The 25,373-nt window shown below is 39.6% G+C and overlaps 1 protein-coding gene across 1 annotated transcript in view; it reads right to left on the bottom strand.

The window, feature by feature from the left end:
- The window catches only part of DNAH11 (dynein axonemal heavy chain 11), a 351,912-nt gene that overhangs the window by 24,417 nt on the left and 302,122 nt on the right, over positions 1-25,373 (bottom strand). The window contains 9 exon segments of the mRNA XM_045495056.1: positions 727-918; positions 6,268-6,495; positions 10,413-10,540; positions 11,484-11,632; positions 12,794-12,987; positions 14,417-14,539; positions 16,836-17,006; positions 20,136-20,276; positions 22,235-22,399. Coding sequence (XP_045351012.1) covers positions 727-918; positions 6,268-6,495; positions 10,413-10,540; positions 11,484-11,632; positions 12,794-12,987; positions 14,417-14,539; positions 16,836-17,006; positions 20,136-20,276; positions 22,235-22,399 — 1,491 coding nt within the window.

Genomic DNA, 25,373 nt, shown 5'->3' with positions numbered 1-25,373 from the left:
ATCTCAATTTGAACAGATTGAACTTAATGGAAAAAGTTTCTTTTGTGAAGACTAAGCCAGAAAATCCTTACAAACGGTTCTTCCATTTGGAAATCCAATCACTGGGTTTACAAGAGTTTGCACAAATGTTCTTGATGAGGCATTCCCATCCCCACCTGTAAAACACATTTTAGCTATGAAATAAAATCATTCATCTACCTTTAACTTCCAATCAAGGGGAACATTACTGAGAAAGTCACAACAAGGTGGCATCCTTAATACATAATAATGACATATGCAGGAAATGCACCATTATTTATACATGTGACGCGCTGTAAATTGCTTCCATCATAAGAACTAATTGTAGTGATTATTAATGCAGTGTTATGAACTGTCAGAATTGCTGTATGTAATTACATTTGTGCAAATGCTTCATTACCTGCCTAATGAATCTGGCATATATGCACATGTAAACCACTGTTTTTGTTAACATAATGAAGGACATTTTTTTTTTATGCACTAAGCTGCTGATGTAGAACTGGTTTGACCTATCTTATGAAGTTCGAGCATCCACTGCTGGAAAACCTTTGATCTGGTTTCTTTTCACACTTGGCAGAAGATGCATATATAGTGTCAGCTATTTCAATAATAGCTTCAGAAGAGAAATTACGGTCCATTTGATAGTGGCCAAAGACTGACAGATTCAGTACACTCTTTGGAAGAGGTTATCTGACCACTGGCACTTACGTTAGGGTTTGCCTCTAAGTAGTTGTAGAGGACGCCTGCACAGACGGTGAGGTCTCCAGGATTGAAAGGATAGCTGCGGCTCCAGCCCTGGGGGCCAAACCTTAGTCTCCCAGCGACACAAGCGTGGAAGTAGCACAGAGAAAAGAGGATGCTTTTAAACTCCTGCTCCTTGGAGCACGCTTCAAGTGTATCCTGGGAGAGAAGAAAAATCGTTGATTCTCCCTCTGTATGGTTCCCAAGGGCAAGGGTCTGAGTTTTCGATAATCTTGCACAAAACTTGGCAGGAGATCTCGGACAGGGGTAACGTGCAGTTTTAAGCATGGCTGCCCATCCTATGAGGGGGTAATAGGAGACTGACCATTTGGCGTTTGCCAGTCTGTTAATTTAAGGCAAATGCTTTCACTTTGCTTCAGTTATTTTACTGAACGCTTCTAAATTCACTAGAAAATGAGACCATTCATTTTGAGCAGTGATAATACTGCTTGATATCATTTTCCCCTGCAAAATTCTCCTTGAAAAATCTAGATGGCCAAAGGACACCATCTTAGTTTCATCAGCGTAGCAGGATACTACTTAACCTCAGCCCTGCATTTCCTGGGGCTTCATAGTAATACAGATTACCTGGGCACATGGCCACCCATCAAAAAACGATTTCCATCCTCTCTTGAAACCAGATGTGCCATATGACCAAGTTCTTGCCAACAGAATTTGAGCAGAAGTGATGTGTACAATTTTCATGCCATTTACTTAAAAGGAAATCGCTCGCCCTGGTTGTCACTCTTTTCCTTTTTTGTGGGCTAGAAATGATGACGACTAGCCAACCATGGAAGCCATGAGTGAGTTATGGTAGAGGCACCTACCAGCCCGGGTGTGTGCCTGACCTCATGAAAGAGAGCTGCCAACTATATGGGAGAGAGGTTACCTCATTTGGATCACTGTAATTTTGTACTGTACCTGAACTAATATAATCACCCTGACAAATGGTTTCCTTCCAATGAACTTAAAAGTAGAATTCATTGCTGGGTTGAGAGGATAGCATATGGAACATTGGAAAACACACGCCCTGTAGGCTAGATCTGTAACTTGTGGTTTTTTTTGTTTTTTTGTTTTTTTTGTTTTTAATCACAGAGGGAAAATTAAATCCTGGCATGCTAACATGGTTATGGCTCCCACAGCCATGAAATTAAAAGGTGTACAACAGGCATCCACTCTTTGGCTTAAAGGGAGTAGTACTTTATTCTCACATTTGGCAGTTCTGTGAGGCCAACAAGGATTACTTCAATTGATGTTGGGCAGCAGAGGAAGATAAGGCCAGAGATTCGTCTTCTTGCTTTGTCCTTTAAAATGGTCAAATTACAGCCAGTCCACATTTGGATCTGACAACGGGGCCATCTACCAAGTATATTTAGCACCTTCAGGGTGGGAGTTCAGAGGTGGTCTCTCAGGCAACTCCTAGTGTAAGTGTAAACCAAGACAAGATTTGTCCTCTTGTTCCAAGACTAGAAGAAGCTTTTTAGTTTCTTTCCGACTATCATCAGAATTCTGGGTTACTACCAGATATAGTTCTAGAACTGGCGAGGCCACCCACAGTGCACACCCCACTAAATCATTAGGACATTCTAAAGCACTGAGCCATTTCTAGGTAATTTATGGGGCTTGAAAATATATGATCATTAAACATAACATTTCCACAATTAAACACGAAATAAAAGACAAACTTGTGAGAGAAGAAAATAGAAACCACAAAATTGGAATTAATCTTGAAGAATATAAACATATATTAGTTTTGTTTAGGTATTTTTAAATGTTTATTTTTGAGACAGAGAGAGAGAGAGAGTGAATATGAATGGGAGTGGGGGAGGGGCAGAGAATACCAAACAGGCTCTGCACTGACAGCACAGAGCCTGAGGTGGGACTCCAACTCACCAACTACAAGATCATGACCTGAGATGAAGTCGGACACTTAACCGACTGAGCCACCCAGGCGCCCCTCAAAATATACTGGTTTTAAATGTAAGAAACTTCTAGGAGATGAAACAGAAGCATCAAACTTTTACTTAGGAATTATGATCTAACAAGCCTAACCCCTCCCTAAATTACATATAGTCCAGAGGAAATGAAGATCCTATAATAATCAAGTACATTTATTCCATCTATATTTCATATAATTGATTTAGTTTTATCCTCAGCACTAAAGAATTACAACTTAATGTTCATTACGCTCTGATAATACAAATGCCACTGGAAGAAAATATGAAGCAAGCTTTTCTAACTAAGAAAAAGTATGACTCTACCTAACACTCTACATTTCAGGTCAATCATATTTTTATAAACCAAATGATGAGCAAATTAATATCAGAAAATATGCAAATAGCACTGTGAATACAGAACAGGCATCCACACACACATAACAGGGTTGTATGCACACAGATGCCAATTTTACATGCAAAGCTACCAATTATTTGTTTCTGCCGTAAATCTTACAGAAAAAGAAATCTATACTCTGACTTTAAAAATGTAGTTATTGGGGCGCCTGGGTGGCTCAGTCGGTTAAGTGTCCGACTTCGGCTCAGGTCATGATCTTGTGGTTCACGAGTTTGAGCGCCGCATCGGGCTCTGTGCTGACAGCTCGGAGCCTGGAGCCTGCTTCCGATTCTGTGTCTCCCTCTCTCTGACCCTCCCCCCATTCATGCTCTGTCTCTCTGTGTCTCAAAAATAAATAAATGTTAAAAAAAATTTTTTTTAAATGTAATTATTATCTGGGTATGAAAAGAGTCTAAACAGTATTCCCTTAGCACATCTTCAAAAGGCAGGTGCTACTTAGCTGAGATACATAGGGAAGCAGCATCCCACAAGAAATAGTTTTTTACATCTTGGTCACTTAACGATTGCCTTTACAAAGATATTCTGGAATGCTCCGAAAAGGACTAATTTTTTTTAAAGTTTATTTATTTATTTTGAGAGAGAGAGCATGTGCAGAGGAGGGGCAGAGAGAGGAGAGGGAGAGGGAGAGGACCCCAAGCAGGCTCTGCTCTGTCAGAGTGATCATGACCTGGGCTGAAATCAAGAGCTAGACGCTTGACCAACTGAGCCACCCACGCACCCCAATAAAGGACAAATATTAAACTTTGTTCCTTATGAACACACATATCAAAGTTCAGAGGTAAATTCTGATTTGGGGGTAAGATTAAAAATATACATTTAATTTGATTTGAATATTAGAACATGTAAAAACATAAAAACACCCAAACAAAACAGTTCATTTGTCTGGATCCCTTGGGTGCTTTTTCATCCGAGAAAGACACCCAGACAACATGGGTGACTGGGACTTGTTTCCCTAACCTGGATGAGTACCCAAGGTCCATGTCACAGGCTTCAGCTACCTAAGACCATGGCAGCAACACAGAACACCCACGATGATACAAGTAGCCTTGGGAAAGTGGCAAGTCTGTGATACAGATCACTAGTTGCCTGTCCTAAAAGGTCTCACTGCCAACTTTGAGCTGGGCACATGGCTGTCCAAGGTAAATGGACTTCTCCCAGCCTCTCTTGCAGCTAGGGAACACAATGTGACTCAATATGACCAGTGAGGTGAAAGGAGAAATACTGTGTCTTAACTCATAGGAAGCATCCTTAAAAGAAAGCAAACACGTATCCATAGTCATCTTCTTTGTTCCGGCTTTTATCCTACTGTCAGGAACATCGACATGGGGACTGCCACCTGGGACTCTGGCAAGCCCATTCTAGAAACAGTGCACTGTAAAACAACTAGACTGATAACTTTGTGTGACACACTTAACTCTGAATGACTTACCTCCAGAATCCTCATGTGACAGAAATACTTTAACCTTTTTTAAGCCACTGTTGTTTTGTACTTCTTTCAAAGGTAGCCAACCATAATTCTAACTGATTAAAGGGCACTGGGAACCTATTCACAGATGACCAGGGAGTACAGGTGAATACCCTTGAATTGCATCATGTGAGTAAAACCACATTTTGTTTTCTAACATGACAGGTCAGCATTCATAAAAGACTATTCTAAAATTTTTAGATTTTCTTTAGACTTTTTGTTGGTTTGGTTTTGGCTATAGCAGGTTTGATAGGAAGTTCATTAAATGAATAACTTTGATTATCTTTGTTTTTGCCACTTACGATCAAATTTAGTCTTAATATTTCGGAGGGTCCTTTCTACTAGATAAATATTTCCTCTTGAAGTACGTAAGAGTCTTTCCAGTAAATGTAAACTTCAGTTAATCTAAGTGGCCTTCCAAGTAATAGTCAAAAGAACCAATACTTTAATGAATAAATGAGAACAGGAGAAAGGATTCTCCTATGATTATATGCAACAAATTTTTAAATGTGTATGTCCCTGGGAAGAGTATCCCTAGTTTTATTAGATTGTCAGAGAGGTCCTTACTAAAACAAAAAACAAAAAAAACAAAAAAAAGGTGGGCTGAAGCTTATTTGTTCATAAAATGCTCACTTTTCACAAATACAGACAACTGTTCTAGGGGGCTGGATAAATCCTATATAAATATATCCAAAAAATCCTCTTTTGTACTAGCTTTGTGAAAGAGCTTGAGAATGTCCTAAGTGTTCAGAAACTATAAATTGATAGATAAAAAAAAATACATGCCTGCCAGAGTTCACCAAAAAATATACTGAATATATATAATAGATTCAACAAGATTTTTTAAGTGCCTTCTGTTTACACAGTCTACTGTGTTTACATAGGCTATACATTAATTATTTAATTAGGTAATTAACTGTATTCTTCAAAAGTATAATCTAAGGTGGCCCAGAAGATACTGATGAAAAAGTGAAGCATACTTCATACAGAATCGTAATATTTCTAACAGGAAGCTTAATATTTACCACCAAATCTTATGTATTTTCTCTTTGGAATTCATTCTACTTCTCTGAATAAGAACACTGTTTCCCAAGGGTGGGAAATCAGAGGGAATGGGAACTCAGAGACACAACCACAAAGGAAACTTGCTTAAAAGACTTGAATAGATAGATGTGATAATTTGGACAAGGAGAATAATGATGATCAAAGTATATTTATTAATTTATTTTAGATGGAAATAAAGATATAAGTAAGAAGGCAACATGGATATAATCTGAAAAGATGGTTTAAGTTTACTCACATCAAAACCAGATCTAAAGCATTAAATATTATACTGAAATTCTTCCTAAGTAATTACTGTTGCCACTCTCAAGAACATTAACAGGAGTAATGATGGCTCTTCCTCTTCCTGTGCTAGGAGATACCAGCCTACCATGTTTGTCTTCAATAAGTAGGTTCCTCAGAAAGGGATGTAATTTACTCTCCTTAAACATGTGGCTTGTAGTTTTATGGCAAAACACAGATTTTTTTTGGTCACTGGAATAGGCAGTGACAGGTGATCCTTTCAAGAGATTAAAACACACTCTGGGATTTCACTTCATCTCTCTGCACAAGACACCTGAGTAGATAACGGCCCCATGGTTTTGTGAGAAGACCCTGACCACTGTCAGACCAGGCTTCTGCTTTCTTACCTGATCAAAGTTGTAGAGGGCGGCATGCAAATTGGCCAGCATCCCTGTGGGGGGTTCATTGGTAATTTTAATGGAATTTTCCAGGAGTCCTTGAGGGATGATGTGTTCACTTGGTGTAGGTGCAGATTTGGCACTCATGAAAACTCTGTAATCTCTGTGGCTTCCTTGGCTGAATCGTTCAAGGAGTTTCTCCAGAGTTCCTAGCCACTTGGCTACCAAATGGACATTCTGAAAAACAGTATGGCTCATAACTCCTGTGAAACTAAAGGATATTACTTAAATTATGGGATCACAACATATTCCTATATATAAATGTATATATATTTCCTATATATAAATTTAATGTATTAAATTAAAGGGTTTAATTTTTCCTTTATTATCATGTTAGGGAACAAAACCAAACACCAAAATACACCTGTACATGGAACACACTTAGGGCTCCAAATCACCATAGGTTATTTTTGTTAACCCAAATCTTCTTCCAACAACACTTACCCACATCCAACACCCACCAATCACCTTTGAGATGGAGTTCCTGATAATTTTCATTGTTACAGTTTAAACTCAATTATTGAGACCTATCTGGTTAGTTTAGTAAAGTATAAAAACTAAAAGCTAGCAATGTACCTGATCACCCACTTCAATGTTTCTGATGCAAACCTCCTCTATTCAACTCCTACTCATTAGTACATGAACTCAAAGGATGTGAAGGGTGAAAGGCTAGCTGAAAAAGAAATCACTCCTTGTTAAGATGCTCTGCGGATTCCTAGCATGATTTTTCTTAAACCCTAGAGCTGTCAAAAATCATGAAACAGATGTCACCCCTATCACTTCCTGATTTTCCGCTTTGTGATTCACAATCCTCCAATACTAAATACCCACAGAGTACATGGTAGTTGATGCTGTGAGAGAAGTATAAAGGCCATACCCTCACACGCTCTCTGGTTCTGGAGAAGTCCTTAAATAGTGATTGAAATATCACCCCCAGGAATATGTAATTATTTCCAACAAACAAAAACATTTAAGATTGTAACAGCTACAAAAAAATCCCACAAAAAAATAAGAATAATATAAGAATTCCCACAAAAAAATAAGAATAAAATAAGAAATAGGTAATGGAATAGTCAAATAGATATCTTTCTTTGAAAACAGTTCTGTTGTAAAAAAGACATATGCCAATTCAGTTGTTCACATTATTAGGCTATTTTCCTTTGGCAAATGTTGAAATCCTAACCATCAGTACCTCAGAATATGTCTGTATTTGGAATAGGTCTTTAAAGAGGTAATTAAGACTAGATGCAACAATTAATCCGATATGGCTTATGTCCTTATGAGAAGGGGTGATGAGGACACACACAAAAGGAAGACCACATGGAGACACAGGGACCAGACAACCATCTACACACCGAGGAGAGAGGCCTCAGAAGAAACCAACCCTACTGACCACTTGGTCTCAGACTTCTGGCCTGCAGAACTGTAAGAAATTAAATTTCTGTTGATGAAGCCACCTGCTCTGTGATACTGTGGTCTGGCAACCTTCGCAAGCTTATCAGTAAGTCAGGGCTCTGAGACTCCTGGCTTCCACGCTTGCTACTAGATTGCGGCAAGAGTACTTCTCACACCTGACCGTGCCACTCACACAAGTAAGCAGAAACAAAAGAACAATAAAACCTGTTTTGCAAGCTCAAATATGACCTAATTCTCTATCTCATGGACTACAACAATACCTTACTTGAGAAGTTTACATGAAACAAATGTAAAAATATTCTAGGCAGCGACTCTGGTCAGGGAAGAAAACCATCACCAGGTGAGCCACCTCTCAACACAGGCACACTCTGGAGTCCAGCCTGGGAGTCATTCGTGGGGATCTTGGCTTTGCGATTGGCTGGATTGGATTGTGCTTGCTTGTCCCAGGGCACCAACGCCTGTGCCACATTTTTAGCCAATCCATGTATCTTGGAAACCATCTATTTTGCCCATGAAAATAGATTTTTAAAATCCATTATGTCAATTTACAAACCATATGGTGTACATCTGAGATATAGATAGCTACCACCCTGATACCTATGTAATAGTTTTCTCTGGAGTATGGGCTTCTGATACAATGCTAGCTAAACATCCCTCGAAGGGCTCTATCTCATCACAGTAACCGACTAGTGTAGAGTTTGGTTAAGACCTTATTAACATGTGCATACAAATCATGTGCCTATGCTGATACAATTTAACGTACATTACAAACAATATAACGAGTTCTCATCATGCTGGTCGCCTCTTTATTCAAAGTCCTACTTCTCTTTTAAATGGCAAAGAGATACTAGAAACCTCCAGAAATTAGAATGGCCAAAGCCTGGGGCAATCCCTCCTCTCCAATTATTCTATGTCCAGAGAGGAACAGCTAAAAAGTTACATTCTTAATTACTGGTTTACCACTAAGAACAAAAATCAAACATCTAGGACAGATAACCAAAAGCAGATCCTTCACGAGACGAGGTCTTCTGAGATTTTTTTTTTTTTTTTATGGTAAAACTTACAACTTGAATTTTGGGGGCAAATGGCAACTTGGCATAGAGAGAAAAATAACAGAAATGTTTTACTTTGAATACTATGTTCTCCTGAGGATGACCATACCCCTCCTAGTTTCTTCCTAGGCTGAGATGCTGGACACATGAGAATTCTCAAAGAACTTACTTTGGCAGGAAGATCTCAGCATCTACCCAACTGTCAGAGCAACAACTTCCATCTCTGAAAAAATAAACCCTCCACCGTTACCTGGCTGACTTTGTGAGCCTCAGAGGGTAACCCCTACCCCAAGTCACCTTACTGAAGTATCACCCAAGCAGTGGGTGTTACTCTCCCGGAGGGTTATGTTCTGCTTGGACCCTGGGCAGCTTCTTTGTGCATCCAATTTTATTTCAGTAGAAACTCAAAATGCATCAACCCTGGATCCTGGAGGCACTCAGGGAGGCCAGTGTCCTATCTCTGTGCCAGGGTGGCCACACAAGCTAGCAGAGAAAAAACTGGTGCTTGCCACCAAACAGACCTGAACTTGAATACCAGCCCTGCCGCTTTGCAGCTGCGTGGCCTTGAGGCTCTCCAGACCACTCCGAAGCTCACACTTTTGTTCTTCATAATGGTAGGACAGCACCGATCCTGGCAGCTTTGCTATAATGATTAGAGATCATGTATCCTTGCAAAGGATCTGGCGTGAATGAGAAACTTTAGGTTCACTGGGCTGCCAATTAAATGGCTACTTCCAGACCGGATGAGACAGCCGGCATGCCTTGCTGGAGAAGGAGTCAGGATGGCTCCCACCTGCCCCCTAAAGCTTGCCTGAGCTCCACTCGTTCCTGGGTTCTAGCTAGAATCCCCAGCCAAGGGAATCACCTGGGAGGACAGTGGGTTAGAGTCAAAGACCCATGTAATGCTAGCACTAGAAGGGATAAAGGGGTTATCGACTCTAATCCCCTTAACTTACAAACAAAGGAAATGTAACACAATTTAGGGGCAGAGTCAGAGTTGCATGAGGTAATAAATGCAAAAATGCTCTGTCAACTTCGCTTTTTTTTTTTTTTTTAAATGTTTATTTTTGAGAGAGAGCACGTGGGGGAGGAGGAGAGAGAGAGAGGGAGAAAGAGAATCTGAAGCAGGCTCCATGAGGTTACCACAGAGCCTGACGTGGGGCTTGAACCCACAAACCGTGAGATCATGACCTGAACTGAAATCGAGAGTTGGACACTTAACCGACTGAACCACTCAGACGTCCCCCAAATGCTCTGTTAACTTTAAAAGCAACTCGCAAATGTGAGGTTTTAGGACACGGGCCTTGGCAATCTATACAAGCCTGTTCATCCTGAAGCACTACTGGAGTATTCCAGATATCTGTAAGTCAAGAGGATAAGAGGATTCCCTGTAATATTTTTAATTTTAAAGCACAATGGCTAGAAAATCCCTCAAAATATGATAGGTATCCTTGTAAGCAGAGTCTCTTATCACCTGTGGAGGTGTCATGGACACTGAGAGAACCCCAAGACTCGGCAAATCACCAGATGTTATGAGGAAGGCTCATTCCTGTGGGTCAGGACAACTCTGCGCTGTCCCTCCCCCGTGTTCAGTCCCAGCACTGTCCGAGAAGAGGGAATACTCACTTGGAGTAGGACCCAGTGTCCTCCTTTGGAAGCTTTCTCCAGTGCCTTTTCTGCCACCGTCTCCTGGCCTTGTCCTAAAGACACGTTGTGGAATTTTCCCGAGTCTATCGTAAACCCCAGTCTTTTGCCTGTGAGAGGGTACAACACGGTGAGGGGGAGAGTGAATCAAGGACAGATGAGAAGGGTGTGGAATTCTGAGGCCCAGGGTCTGTCTGTGGTGACTGCTGCCACCTTCTAGGTCACTCTCCTAAAGAAGCCAAACTAAACTTCGGTCGTTTCAACAAGCAGCATTTTGAGCTCTCAACAGCTGCCTCCTTATGAGCATTAGCTAAGCCTGTGGAAATAAGTTCCTCTGGTTTTATGGTAATGAAGCTTTTGACATTTTGATAGATGGCAAGTATTGTTACTGAGCTTTATTAACTCTTGCAGGAGTAGAAAAGCATTTCCCTCATAAAAAGGAGCAACATGTGGTAGATATCACATCATTTTTTGAACAAATTGGCTCATTGGGTAAATGCAGGAGCCTCTCACCTTGTGGCCATGCTTGAATCGAGCACAGTCAGGTCACAGCTCTATTAACCTGGTACTCTCGGTGCAGGCTGTGGGGAATAGTAATCCAGAGCACAAAGCGACAGTGCCTTGCACAATCGAATAGGCTTGCTCTAATGACCACTATTTAGTCACAGGGGGCACAAGATTACACGAGCATGGAGAAAATTGCCCTCTGGCCCTTATATAGTCAAAAGGTGGAAAACAGTACAAAGGAAACTTGCATTATGCCAACCAGAGGAATGTTCCGTTTGAGCATTTCTTCAGACTACAGTGTTATTAGCCTTACATTTTCCATGTACTCAATCTCCAACAAATGAAAAAGGAAAGAAAGAGAGAGAGAGAGAGAGAGAGAGAGAGAGAGAGAGAGAGAGAGAGAGAGAGAGAGAGAGAGAGAGAGAGAGAGAGAGAGAGAGAGAGAGAGAGAGAGAGGAAGAAACTAAGGTAACTGTGAACGGAGAGAAGGTCAGGCGGGCCCTGGGCAAGGGGGAGGGTGGGAAGGCAAGCCTCCTGGCCCCTCACCAAGGATCTCTAGGTCTTTAAGGGCGTCCACCCCTGGAGACAGAATGAAGAAAACTGGAGTGGCTGGGCTGCTTTCTTCAAATGCTTTAACTAAGTCCAATCTGGTCCTCCCCACATATTTTGTACCCAGTTTTTCCTCCACGAAATTCCTATAAAAAAGAATAATGCAAAAGACACGATCAATGCTCATGACCTTGAAAAGGGCTACAACTTGGATCAGCTTAAATCATAGGCACAGGAAGGACGCTAACCATGTTCATTACGTGGGATGTTTTTACACAACGATATAAATCCGGCTAGATTTCTAATGCATTAGTGTCAGTGAAATCCCTCCCTGCTTTAGAAGCTCTGAAAATCAGAAGCCTACGTTCCATTTTGGGGGCTACAGAGACCCCCCTCTGAGTACCACCAGCTGCCTGCCTGTGGCTTTGTATCCCCCAAATCTCCTGCCAGATCCCCCATTACTTATTAACAGTTCATTAGATTTGCCACAGTGCAATTTTCCGGCCTGCTGGGCTTCTCATGAATATACAAATGCTTTTTGGGGTGTTTCTAACACAGGGAAGCTCAATTAAGCAGGGATTATTTTCCAGCAGCATCAGATTTAGCAGAAAGTAAGTACTACTACTAAGCAGAATTAACTTGTAAAGTAGGGTATGCAGAGGCTTCTGCAAAGGGGAAATTAGCTGAACAAAGTGGAGGAGAAAAACCTGAGGTGCGGGAATGCCGTTGTTAGGAAGGAAGGTGAGAACTCTGGTAAATTCAGAGGCGAACGTGACTTGCGCGAATTAAGCAGCACATTACCAGTTAGAAGTCGAGAGGGCAAAGAGAGAGGACACACGGACGAATATGTAGACAGGGTTCCTGCTTTAAATTGCACCGGTAGTAAAGTTATAAGACTATTAGCGTCTCCATGAAAGAAATCCTTTTTGTTTGATGGGCAAAATCTTCAGAGCCCAAATGCCACCACTAAATAAAGACAGTGGAAGTCGCACTGGAATAATGCATGCCCCTGGCCTCTGAACTCTGATGACACCCATCTCTCTTGCTAGAATATTTCCAGTGGTTCCCTGTCTCCCCTCCTAATGTCACAAGTCAGGTTTTCAGGCAAGATGGGCTCAGTCTGACTAGAGACTAGCCTAGTTTAGTGTTCAGTGAGTTTCAACAATAGTAGTGATTACAATATCACATTTTCAGCAGAATCATTTCTCATCAATATGGACCATAAATGCCTTCACCAGATACTCCAGCCCCTAAGACCAGGTGTCCTCGAAGTTAACCTGAATTTCCAAAAATGCTAACTGCCCCACCTGAGAGCATATGTCATTCTGTCAGGGCGCACCGCTCTCAAAATAATCAGCTTCTGTATCAAACTTTTCTTCTTCCATTCTTGCGGTAGCTTCTCTTTTTCTGGACACTCGGATTCCGCCCACTTCCTCCACTGTTTGGCAGATCCTTCCACATCTCGGTCTATGCCTCGAAATTCTTCCATCAGGGCTACTGCCTGTCATACAACAGGGGAACAGATGGGAATGGTGTAAATAGCTTACAGTTTGAGATAAAGACTAGCGGATGTGTTGGATCCTGTGTGAACAAGCTGTGCTGGATAGTCATCATTTCCTCACCAGATTCACTCTGCACCCTTTTCTGCTCTGCTAAGAGGGTGACCACTAAGGATTATTTGAACTAAATTCTCTGGTTCTCTGGTCTGGTTGGGTTTGGCCAAGAGGAGGCACTAGCAAGAGACTAGAGGGCTGGAGCAGAGAGAAGCAGGGGTATTTCTTCCTCAGCTCTTTCCCTGTGGTGACATAGTTTGGCAGTGGCTGTGTTCCTCTACCGAATGCCACAGCTCCTAGGGGTTGGCTCTCTCCCATAACTTCATTTCACAACAGTTTCAGTAACAGCTCCTTTTCTTCCTTTTTCCATCCCCATTCCTCGTTTGATTCCCTTTGTCTTCTTCCCATACCATGATAATGTATTCTTTGTAAAACGTTTTTCTTCCATCATCCCTTTGAATGAGGTCCTAACTGATCAACAATTGGACTTGAATTCGTAATTCTAAATACTTTAAAAACTCCATTAAAAATAAACCTAACTATACTATAAAAATAAGGATGATGGTTATTTCCAATGGACAGAAATGTTTCCTTCTCAGAAAAAGGGTGTGGCAAAGGTTAGCAAATGATGAGCATCTTTAAGGAATCCCTGAGTCTAGGAGAATATTTTGTTTTAAACAAAATAAACTCTTAAACAACAGGATCTTCTGACAGAAAAATAAGGTAAGGATTGATTGATGACTGAGGGTGATGAATAACCATTGCTTTGTTCTCGACAACATTCTGTTCAGCTTAAACAGTTTACAGTGAGAATAAATCACTGTGTTGTTCTGTAATTGACAAAACTATGTGGAAAAAGTGGACAAATATAAAGAAGAAAAGAGCGCCTGGGTGGCACAGTTGGTTGAGCATCTGACTTTGGCTCAGGTCATGATCTGTAAGTTCTAGGCCTGCATCGGGCTCCCTGGTGTGTGAAGCCTGCTTCAGATCCTCTGTCCTCCTATCTCCCTGCCCCTCCCTCCCTGTCTCCCTCAAAAATAAACAAACTTAAAAAAAAAAAAAAGAAAGAAAGAGACTGGTTTTAGGTAAATTGACAAAAATGTTCCCTTCTGTTCCTTGACTTTTACCGAAGTTCCTGCAGACTATACATATTTATTAGTTTTCCCACTCACAAATAGGGCAAAAGTTCCTTTACTTCCAAGTAAGAAATTAATCACTTTATAATTTAGTAATACAAAGATGGATTAAAGAAGATCACATTACATATCTCTACAAATGAAATAGTATATATCACTTGTATTTCTTTTAAAACATTTCTACATTTATGAGAACAGAGACATAAGATTTAGAAAGTGACAAAACGTCTTCCTAACATACCTTTAGAGCACTCCAAGACTGAGTGGTTAGGAAGTCAAGAGGACTCGAGTAAGTGTGTTCAACTTTGAATCGAAGCAGGAAATCCAATTCAAAAGGGTCTATCTCTCTCTTTCTCAACAAAATCTTTAGGGTACACAAAATTGAAAAAGGTCACTTAGTTTATATCAAAATCACAGCACAGGAGGTAGTCACCATTTAACAGATAGGACTGAATACACAGAACCAAGTCTGCTGAGATTTCCATAGGTCTGTATCTGTTCTAAAGCTGAATTAAGAAGTCTTAGATTAAGTCCATGATCTCAAAACCTTGACTGAAAATCTAATAGCAAATAATTATGAAGACTGGTTTATTCCAACTTTAACACATGTGTATTAGCAAAATATATGAAATATTTGTTCCTATTTATGCTTTTGCTGTGAACTCAAACTTGTCTTAGAACTTGTTATACAGGGGCACCTGGGTGGCTCATTCAGTTAAGGGTCCGACTCTTCATTTCGGCTCAGGTCATGATCTTAGAGTTTCATGAGTTCGAGCCCCACGTTGGGGTCTGTGCTGACAGCGTGGAGCCTGCTAGGGATTCTCTCTCTCTCTCTCTCTCTCTCTCTCTCTCTCTCTCTCTTTCTCTCTCTCTCTCTGCCCCTCCCCTGCTCACGTGCTGTCTCTGTCTCTCTCAATATAAATAAATAAACTTCAAAAGATTTTTTTTAAAGAGACTTCTTTAAAACAAAAAAAAAAAGGTCTTGTTAAACAAATTGAAAAAGCCTGAGGTGATGATGGACCAAATTACTAAATAGAAGGTAGAACTAATATTATTAGTCTTGATATAGAAATAACATCTAATAAACTTAATAAGTTTGACATATGAGATGACATATTTTTCTTATATGTGAGATTGAGAAAAATTGGAAATTACTGTTTTATAGATACAACTAAACAAGCACAGTATAAACAGAAATAAACTTTAGACACCTACATTATGAACTTGATAAGAAGTCCATAGAAGGAACATTTTTCAGGGGGACAGGAGGATGAAATATTCCCAAATTTCAACCTAAATATTTTAACACCATATAAACTGGTAAAATTTTGAGTTTTATGCTATTTTAAAATTCTAGATATTTTCAAAATGCATTATGGGTGATAACACATTAAAAGACTATTTGATTAATTGATTTGTTCTTACTTCAATTTATTTCAATAAATAATTGCCATATATACGAAGCTTTGATTTACAGAAACTGTCAGGATTTGAGATAAGCTGTAATTTATCTATGGCTTCCAAGGAGAAAGTTTGAAATAGATGTGCGTATGTGTGTATGCATGTCTCATGTATTCTCATTCTTGGCCTTTTATTGCTAATGAGTAATATGTATACAAACAACAATTTAATTTTGTAATGTCTCGCTCCTGTTTATCACATACATTACGGAACACCTACACCTATATATTCATTTATAACCCAAAGGAATCGACAATGACCAAAAATACTGAAAGTAACAGTTTATCATTATTAACAGCAGGTATTTACAAAATGCCTTCTTTGGACAAAGCACTTTGGAGGACACAATGCAGACCAGGCAATGACCTTCCATCAAGAACTGGGTTGACAGAAAAAGGTATAGAGCAAACAAACTAATAATAGGACAACATGCTTATTTCATCTAGGCACGTAGTCCTTGATGTTTTCTTCTTATTGTGGGCACCTTTATTTAAAAAAGTCTTTTGCTGGAGTCCGTATTGAAAAATAGATAAATAAAAGGATAGCAGGTCTCACTGAAGGTGGCAGTGTGAAACCTGCAGCTCATTTACCCATTCACTGGTCTATAAAGGGACGGAGAAAATCCTAGGACCATCCAAATGTGGACTCATAATTCTTATCTTAAAGAATCTCCAGGCATCTGGGTGGCTCAGTCAGTTAAGCATCCAACTCTTGATTACGGCGCAGGTCGTGTTCTCACAGTCGTGAGATTAAGTCCCGATTTGGGCTCTGCACTGGGTATGGAGCCTGCTTAAGATTCCCTCTCCCTCTCCCTCTGCCCCTCCCCGACGTGTGCTATCTATCTAAAAACAAACAAACAAACAAACAAACAAACAAAAACCAACCAGAAAGAATCTCCCTGGTAACATCCGGGAGGCTCTGCACAAGACCTAAGAAGTGAGAAGTTGTTAGTGATCTGTTTTTCAGGGTGATCGCTGATGTGGTGGCTTACAGCGCATACCTACCCAAACCAACACCCTGGGACCGACTGAAAGGTTGTCACATGTCCAAGCTCACCCTGGGAAACTCAAACTCACCTCATGCCCCCAAGGGCTTCCAAGAAAGGTGTCATGCCTCCCTTCAGTGCAAGTAAAGCACATAATAAACAGAGGTGTAGGACTTCAGTTCTGAGGATGCTTTCAAATGACTGATTTCCTTACCTGAAAAGCCATCTGGGACAGGAAGGTGAGCTTGTCCTTCTCAAACAGTGCCTGGCTGGTGTAGAGGAAGATGGCATAGGTGATGCTCTCCGTCAGGACTGCGACGCGGCCCTGCACGTCCTCCACCTTGTCAGCCTGCTCAATTGCTCTGTGGAACAGCTTGTTGAAAGCCTGGGGAGTTTAAAGTGACTCGTAAAGGATGGAAACTAGTGCCTGATGTCTAGCTAGCCCCCCACACGCAGCCAAAATGGGGGATTGCTTTCTGTTTAACTTTATACGAAAGTGCCCAACTGTTTTCCAAAATGGTTTTTACCACTTTGCATCCTCATTGGCAACGCGAAAGAGTTGCCGTACTGTCCTGTGCTAACACTTGTTACTGTCGGTCTTGTAAAATCGCAGCCATTCTATTTGGTACATAGTAATACTTCTTTCTGCTTTTATGCTGCATTTTTCTGATGAATACTGAGCACTTAAAAATGGGCTTGTGGGCAATACTCATGACTCAGTACAGGACATGTCTGTTCAAATCTTTCATTGTTTGAGTTGTCCAACTTCTTTATATATTCTGAGATTAGTTGTTTGTTAGATATAAGCATTGGAAAGAGGTTTTAATAGTAACTCACCTTTTTATCTTCTTAATGTCTTTTGAAGACCATAAATTTTTAATTTGATAAGGTTCAATTATTAGTTTTTTCCTTTCTATTGTATCCTAATAAATCTTTGCCTAACCCAAAGCCCAAAGATTTTCTCCCATTTTTTCCCCTAGAAATCTCATAGCTTTGCTTATTCATTTTGAACTAATTTTGTAAGAAATGTGATGTAATGTTTAAGGTTCATTTTATTCTTTGTGGGTATCGAGTTTTCTCAGCACCATTTGTTATCAAAGCTATCCCTTCTTCATTAAATTGTCTCGGGTATTTTTCTTTAGGCCAATTAATATCAGTTTATAACAAGCCCTGAAATCATGTATTGTAAATTTGTTGTTCTTTTTCAAAATTAGTTACTTTAAATCCTTTTAATTTCTTTTTCAAAATTATTTAGTTCCTTTAAATCCTTTTAATTTTAGAATCAGCTTGCCAATTTCTATTTTTAAAAAGCCTCCAGGGATTTGGCTGAGATGGAATTGAATCTACAGATCAATCTGGAAAGACCAAAGATCATCTTAATAACACTGAGTGTTTTAATCCACAAACATGGTATCTCTCTCCATGGTCTATTTCAACAATGTTTTTGCAGCACTTAGCACACAGATCTTGTATTTGTTTTGTTAAAATTATCCCTAAGAGTTTCGTGAATTTGGAAGCTGTTGTAAATAGTACTGAGGTATTAATTTTATTTTCCAGTTGTTTGTTCTTCATATATAAAAACAATGGATTTTGAGTATTGCCTTTATATCCTGCCATCTTGCTAAAAACTCACTTCTTAGTCCTAGTAGCTTTTTTTGGTAGATTTCTGAAGATTTTCTATACACATGATTAAGTCATTTGTGAAAAAAAGACATTCCTTCTTTTAAAATGTCTGTGCCTTTTATTATATTATTGCACTGGGGATAACCTGCAGGGCAGTAATGAATAGAAGTGTTGAGAAAAGACATTCTTATTCCTGATCTTAGGGGAAAGCATTTAGTTTTTCAACATCAAGTATATTACTAGCTGTAGATTTTTGTAGATGCCCTTTTTCACATTGAGACGTTAACCAGGTATTGAAGTTTGTCAGATTCTTTGACTGCATCCACTGAAGGGACCATATGGCTTTTCTCTGTTGTTCTATTAATATGAAGACTTGTGTTATTTTTTAAATGTTTAACCAGCTTGTATTCCTGGCATAAATTCCACTTGGGCATAATATATTATTCTTTTTATTTGTGGCTGGGTTCACTTTACCAATTCATCCATCCTCCCTCTCTTCCTTTTTTAGTGAGTGAGGGGCAGGGGGACAAGCATGAGCGGGGGTGAAGGGCAGAGAGAGAGAATCTTAAGCAGGTTCCACGCTCAGTGTAGAGCCAGACACGGGGCTCGATCCCATGACCCTGAGATCATAACCTAAACCTAAACCAAAACCTGCTAGTTACTCTTCACTCTTTTCCTCTTCTTTATTTTCCATATCCAGTCCATTTCTAAGGATTGATTATTTTAGCTTCAAACCATATGACAAGTCTATTAACTTTTGAGTCTTGTCATTCTATCAGACGTCTGCTTCAAACCTTTCAATGGCTTCTTTTTTTCAGACAAACTATAATCCAAAACCCCCCATTTGGCCAACGAGGCCTCCTATGACCTAGACTTCCCCACCTCTCTAGAGTCCTGTCTTGTCATCTTCTCCCTTACTCATTAATTACCCTCCAGCCACATACATTCATTCACCACCTGGAATCCCAAACTCGTTCATGTCCCACACATCCTTGTTTTCTGCAAACATTTCATACATGGCTAAACTCTATAGGAATCAACTCTAATGTCACTTCTTCTGAGAGGCCTTCCCTGAACCAAGAGTAAAACAGCACCTCCATCTTTACTATTCTCTCTCATTGTACTTATCACTTTTACACACACACACACACACACACACACACACACACACACACACACCCCATATATTTGTTTCTTTCAAAACTGTACACTGAGTAACCAGCACAACATCTGGCATGATTGATCTCAATAGCTATTTGTTTAGAAACTGAGCGACAGCATGAATGAATACTGCCCAGAAGTACAATGATGCAAAGTAAAGAGCATGGCCTTTGGGATCATAGTCATGAGTTCAAATCCTGCCTCTTATAATTATGATGTGAATTACAGAGCAATTTATTTCAAAATGTTAGTTTTTTTTAAAAAAATAGGGATAAAATACCTTATTGAGATGTTTTAAGCCTAAGAATGAACCAAGGTATAAAAATGTCTTGCATGTAACAGAGGGACTTAATGAATAGTTGCTCTCACTCTTTCTCCCACTATACCAAAATAATATGGGTAATCTTTTTATAAGACACTTATGGCTTTACAAAAAAAGTATAGGAGTCTGAAGGAGAATTCCCTTATATATAATAAACTCAAGACTCTGTTTAAGAACTATTATGATGCCACATAATTATCTCAGAGCCTTATTAAAAATTATAAATAAAAGCTCCAGAGAAAATGAGAATTTCTTTTTCGTTTTTTTTTTTTTTTTTTTTTTTTTTGCTGGCTAGATCCTCAGGACTCCTTACTGGATATATACCAATTGCTTGAAAGTAAATTCCAAACTTCCAGAAACAAGTTGAACTCATGAAACTGAAATTTTTTCTTAGCCTATTCAGCATACCTTCAAAGAGAACTGATAGATGGGGTTAATTTTTCTGAGGTCATTAATAACAAAATAAAGAAGAGACGCTCTCGCTGCCACTGGTCTGTAACATTCTCGGGCCTCGTTGATTTTTTTTTCATTTTCTTTAGCTTCAATCACCTACGGTGAGATCAAACAACATAGGCCACTTACTCTTCATATTCTTTATACTTACCCAAGTGATGGAAGGGAGATATCTGAAATGAAAAATTGTTCGTATTAAAACAGAAAACATGTATGAAATTTATGTGCTTGAGTTTTTCTAAAATTATTAGATTCATATTTTAAAATAATTTTTTTTCATAAACTGAGTTTTCAGTGAGAATAGACCTGACTCTAGCTGTTTTATGGTTACAAATTAAGCAAATCTGACTAGGGGCTGTGGATTCACAGAATTTGTTCTGAGTAATGTCACCTTCCTGCCTCCCCTCTCTTTTTCAGGTTTAATAACCCAGCTATATCACCTCCCTGGGATAGCTCTTACAAGTCTGCTGGGTCAGTTCAATGCTGATAACTTTATTAGTCAACAAGGTATACGAAAGCAGCCAAGGTCAATAATATATCCAATAGCCATGTTTACTGAAAAAGCCTTTATGTGAAGACTCTCATGACTCTCTGACTTTGCACCAGATGATCCATATGCTCATATATTTCCATTTAGTTTATCTTTATCTATTAGCCTCTGGGTACATTCAGAAAGATAATTAAAAGAATAATACCTCCACCACCACAACCAACATACTCATTTTTATTCAAGGCTCAAATAACTTAAAAACATTTTTCTTTTTTTAAATCTAGGACTACTGCTGGTCCCATACCTTTTTCTTTTTGAATGTTTATTTTTATTTTTGAGAGAGACAGCATGAGTGGAGACAAGCGGGGCGGGGGGGGGGGGCGCAAAGAGAGAGTGGGATAGAGGATCTGAAGCGGGCTCTTTACTGACAGCAGCGACCCAATGTGGGGCTCGAACTCATGAAGCATGAGATCATGACCTGAGCTGAGGTTGGATGCTCAATGGACTGAGCCACCCAGGCACCCCTGCTCCTATAGCTTTTTAAGATAGCTTTTTTTCCCCCAACCTTTTTTACAGACTTGATTCTTCATAATTGTGTATAAAAGGAAATAAAACATAGAGCAGAAAGGGGAATCCCTACATAGTAATATATTAAGAAGAAAGGAAGAGGCATTTTAAGAGGCAATTAGAAGCTAACTTCAAAGCTAAGACCTAATTTACTTAATTGCTCTAATCTTTACCATCTTAGGAGCCACCAAGAATTCACTTACTTAAAAGGACAGAGTAATGTGGGATTCCATTTCTTTGTTTAAATTAAGATAAACATATAGGATGTGTGGTGACACAGTCTCAACTGGGTAATTAATAGATTGGTAAGTAATGAGGATACTGCAGAAAACAAATGAGATTCCTCCCACTTTGACACAATGGAATTTTAAGGGTCCTGGACACTTGTGAAAGTCCTAAGCGCCTACCACACGTAGGACATGTTGGGACATATGTTGGACATTCAGCAGGAAGTCTACTCAATAACAATTTTTACTGGCTCTTAGGAAATGTCATTGTTTCCCAGGGTGAATAATGCATCTGAGTACAGCAGGAGACCATGCCTTGCTCTCTCTCTCCTGCCAGTGAAGGCCTGTAAACACAACTTTAGCTCTAAATATTTCTCTAAAATGTACAACAGACCAGGCAACCTGTGGTGAGACTGGAAGGTGTCAGTTTGCCAGAGCTGGATGCTAAGCCTTTTTAGATTTTACACCATGTAAACCAGCAGGCTCCAATTCTCTTCAGATTTAGTCACTCAGAAAAAATAACAGCCTCACAGAGTCTCATGTGGATGACAGGATCTCTGCTGAACTATGAGAGGCACAAGTTCAACCACCTCTGGCTCCAGGCAGAGCCCCCCACATTCTGGTTTTTAAGGGCAGTTTATTAAATGACCTTAAATCCACAACAAGTGAGTCCTCTTAAGCAAACTGTCAAGTTTGATCACATTTTGATCCCAACCACTTGATTCAAAGGGAGCACTGTGACCCTCCAGGTGTCCTTGGGGCCTTCTTACTTTCCGCTCTATCTCTGCTGCGGTCACCTTGGTCCTCTCCAGCCTCTCTACCAGCTCGGTGTCGTCGAGGAAGCTCCCCTCTGCTGCAGAAAGGCGCAGAAGGAGGTCGTCCTCCAGATACTTCAGTTCGATCTTGAAGTCATTCTGGTGCTTTGTCAAAACCAACTAACAAAACCAAGAAAAGTCTGAGAAATGGCGGTTAAATTCATGTTTGTAAGCAGTTTCTTTAATTGTCAATTTCATGGAACCATATATAGTAAACACACTTAAAAACATACAAAATTAAAAATATACTAATCTTCCTCTTTAAAAACTTATATAAAAATTTTTTAATATTAATTTATTCTTTGAGACAGAGAGAGAGAGAGTGCGCACATGCAAGAGAGGCAGAGAGAGAGAGAGAGAGAGAGAGCGAGCGAGCACAAACAGGAGGGGCAGAGACAGAGACACAGAATCTGAATCAGGCTCCAGTGAACCAGGCTCCAGGCTCTGAGCTGTGAGCACAGAACTCGACATGGGGCTCGAACTCATGAACTGTGAGATCATGACCCAAGCCAAAGTTGGATGCCTAACCAACTGAGCCACCCAAGTGCCCCTAGAAACTTATTTTAAAACAAGTCAGAGGGGCACCTGGCTGGCTCAGTCAGTAGAGTGGCCGACTTTGGCTCGGGTCATGATCTTGTGGTTTGTGAGTTTGAGCCCCACATTGGGCTCACTGCTGTCAGTGAAGAGCCCACTTCAGATCCTCTGTCTCCTCTCCTGTACCCCTCCTTAACTTGCATACACATACGCACTCTCTCAAAAGTGAACGTTAAACATTTTTTTAAACAAATCACAAAATATGTTAAGATCTGGGTGCACTCCAGCGTCCAGAGAATGAATGTCTGTCATAATCGTTTAACATCATGAACCTATAGGAAGAACCTATTCTATTCTATAGGAAGAAACTTCTGCTTCAAAACTAAAAAGTTGGAAGTCATCATTTCCATCCTCACAAAGGAAAAAAGCTAATCCTCAACTCTTCTTACATCCTTCAAAGAACTAAGGTTACAGGTCAACTGCCACTCTAAAAGCCAGAGGGATGGGTAAATACAGACAATCAGCTGATGGCGAACATTCACAGAGTAATTGGCTAATTGCTGGAGTCAGAGCTCCCGTTTTAAACCTCCGGGAGCTCAGTCTTAGGAATCCCTCCATACTTTTGTGAATTTGCCTCTAAGAGACTTACCTGGTTGTCACAGTAAAGACCAGAAAAAAAAAAAAAAAATCTACTCCTGCTTTGGGCAGTGGAAGGGGAAAAGCAACTATTTTAAAATATGTCCAGGCGGAAGGCAACCCTTTAAAATATCCAAGAGCTTTCTGTTTTCTTAACAAAAGCCTACCCTCAATGGAAATTACATTATCAGAGCCTTACCTGACCTAGGGAGAAGGATGATTGGACAACTCAGCCTCCCCTCAATCTCTTTTCTCACAAAAGGGAGATAAAAATAAATGATGAACTCTTCTGAAGAGAGAAACCCTGAGATTTAATCATAGTATTACACAGTATTGCAGAATACTTCTCATCCACAATACCTTACCACCATACAACATCAACAGACCCTAGTATGATAACAGTGGATTCCAACAGAGAGCTGCAAGGTACCGACTATTTAAGAAGGAGTTTCTAGGGAAATCCAAGGACACAGGCAGACAAAAGCAGGGATATGAGAGGAAAGTGAAACCTATGACAGCAACAGCTACAGCAAACATGACACACAGCCTAACTGCTAGTCACATAAATATAAAACCTAACACTAAAGTTCCATTGGCCTCACTTCAAATTATCCAGTACATCCTAGCTGGCTTTCAACAAAAAAGTACAAGGCATGCTGAAAGACAAAAAGCACAGTCTGAAGAGATAAAGCAAACACTCAGGAGTGGCAGAAATTCTGAAATTATCAGACTGAGAATTAAAAATAATTATGCTTAATGTGCTACGGGGCTCGTGAGAAACTGGAAAACACGCAAGACCATTTGGACAATTTAAGGTGAGAGACGGAAACTGTAAGAAAGGAAATGTTAGAAGTAAACACTATGACAGAAATGAAGGATGCCACTGATGGGCTCATCAGTAGGTTGGACACAGTCAAGGGAATCATCAGCAAACTCCAATATAGGTCAAGAGGAACTTTTCACGCTGAAAAGGAAAGAGGAAAAAAAGGAAAAGAATATCCAGTCACTGTAGGAAAATTACAAAAAGTGTTAACATGTACATCATAGGAATATCTGAAGGAGAAAAAGGAGAATAAATAGTGGAGGTAATGATGGCTAAGAATTTTCTAAAATTAATGGACATTCACCAAACCACAGATCCAGGACGCTCACAGCAGAATAAGTAACAAAAAAAAATTACACCTAGACATATCATATTCAAACTGCAGAAAATCAAATACCAAGAAACAAGGTGAAAAGAAGCTACAAGAAAAAAACAAACCTCACCTATGGAGGACAGAGGACAAGAATTACAAAGAACTTCTGAGAAATCATGCAAGCAAGAGAAGAGTAAATATTCAAAATATTGAAGAAATAAATGATCAGTCTACAAGTCTGTCTCCTGCCAAATCAGTCCTCAAAAATTAAGCAAAAAAATAGATTTTTTTTTAAGAAAAAAAACTGAAGGATTCTGTCACCGGTAGACATGTCTTACAAGTAATTTGTTGTTGTTGTTGTTGTTTTTGGTCACACAGGAAAAAAAAAGGATAGAGGTCAGAAACTCACATCCACATAAAGGAAGAATGTCAGACAAAGAATAAATGAAGGTAAAAATTTTTTTCTTACTCTTAAGGGAACTGTTCAAACTAATACAGAGAACAAGGTATTCAGTGATTATAACTTACAATAAATGAAATGAATGACAACAGTGTTACCAGAGATGGGAGGGAAGAAATGAGAAAACGTTAAGAGATACTTGTACTTCCTAGGAGGCAGTATCATAATGTGACTTGAAAATGGACTTAGGTTACTTGTAAATGTATATAGTAAATACTAAAAAAAAACCCCACTACATTAAAAAAAAAAAAGAGGTATAACTTATATGCTGGGAGACCACAGGTAGTGGAATTATATGAAATGCTCAATTAAAACCAGAGAAAGCAGA

This window comes from Leopardus geoffroyi, chromosome A2, assembly GCF_018350155.1.
Source record: "Leopardus geoffroyi isolate Oge1 chromosome A2, O.geoffroyi_Oge1_pat1.0, whole genome shotgun sequence".
NCBI lineage: Eukaryota > Metazoa > Chordata > Mammalia > Carnivora > Felidae > Leopardus > Leopardus geoffroyi.
This window is presented reverse-complemented; position numbering and strand designations above follow the sequence as displayed.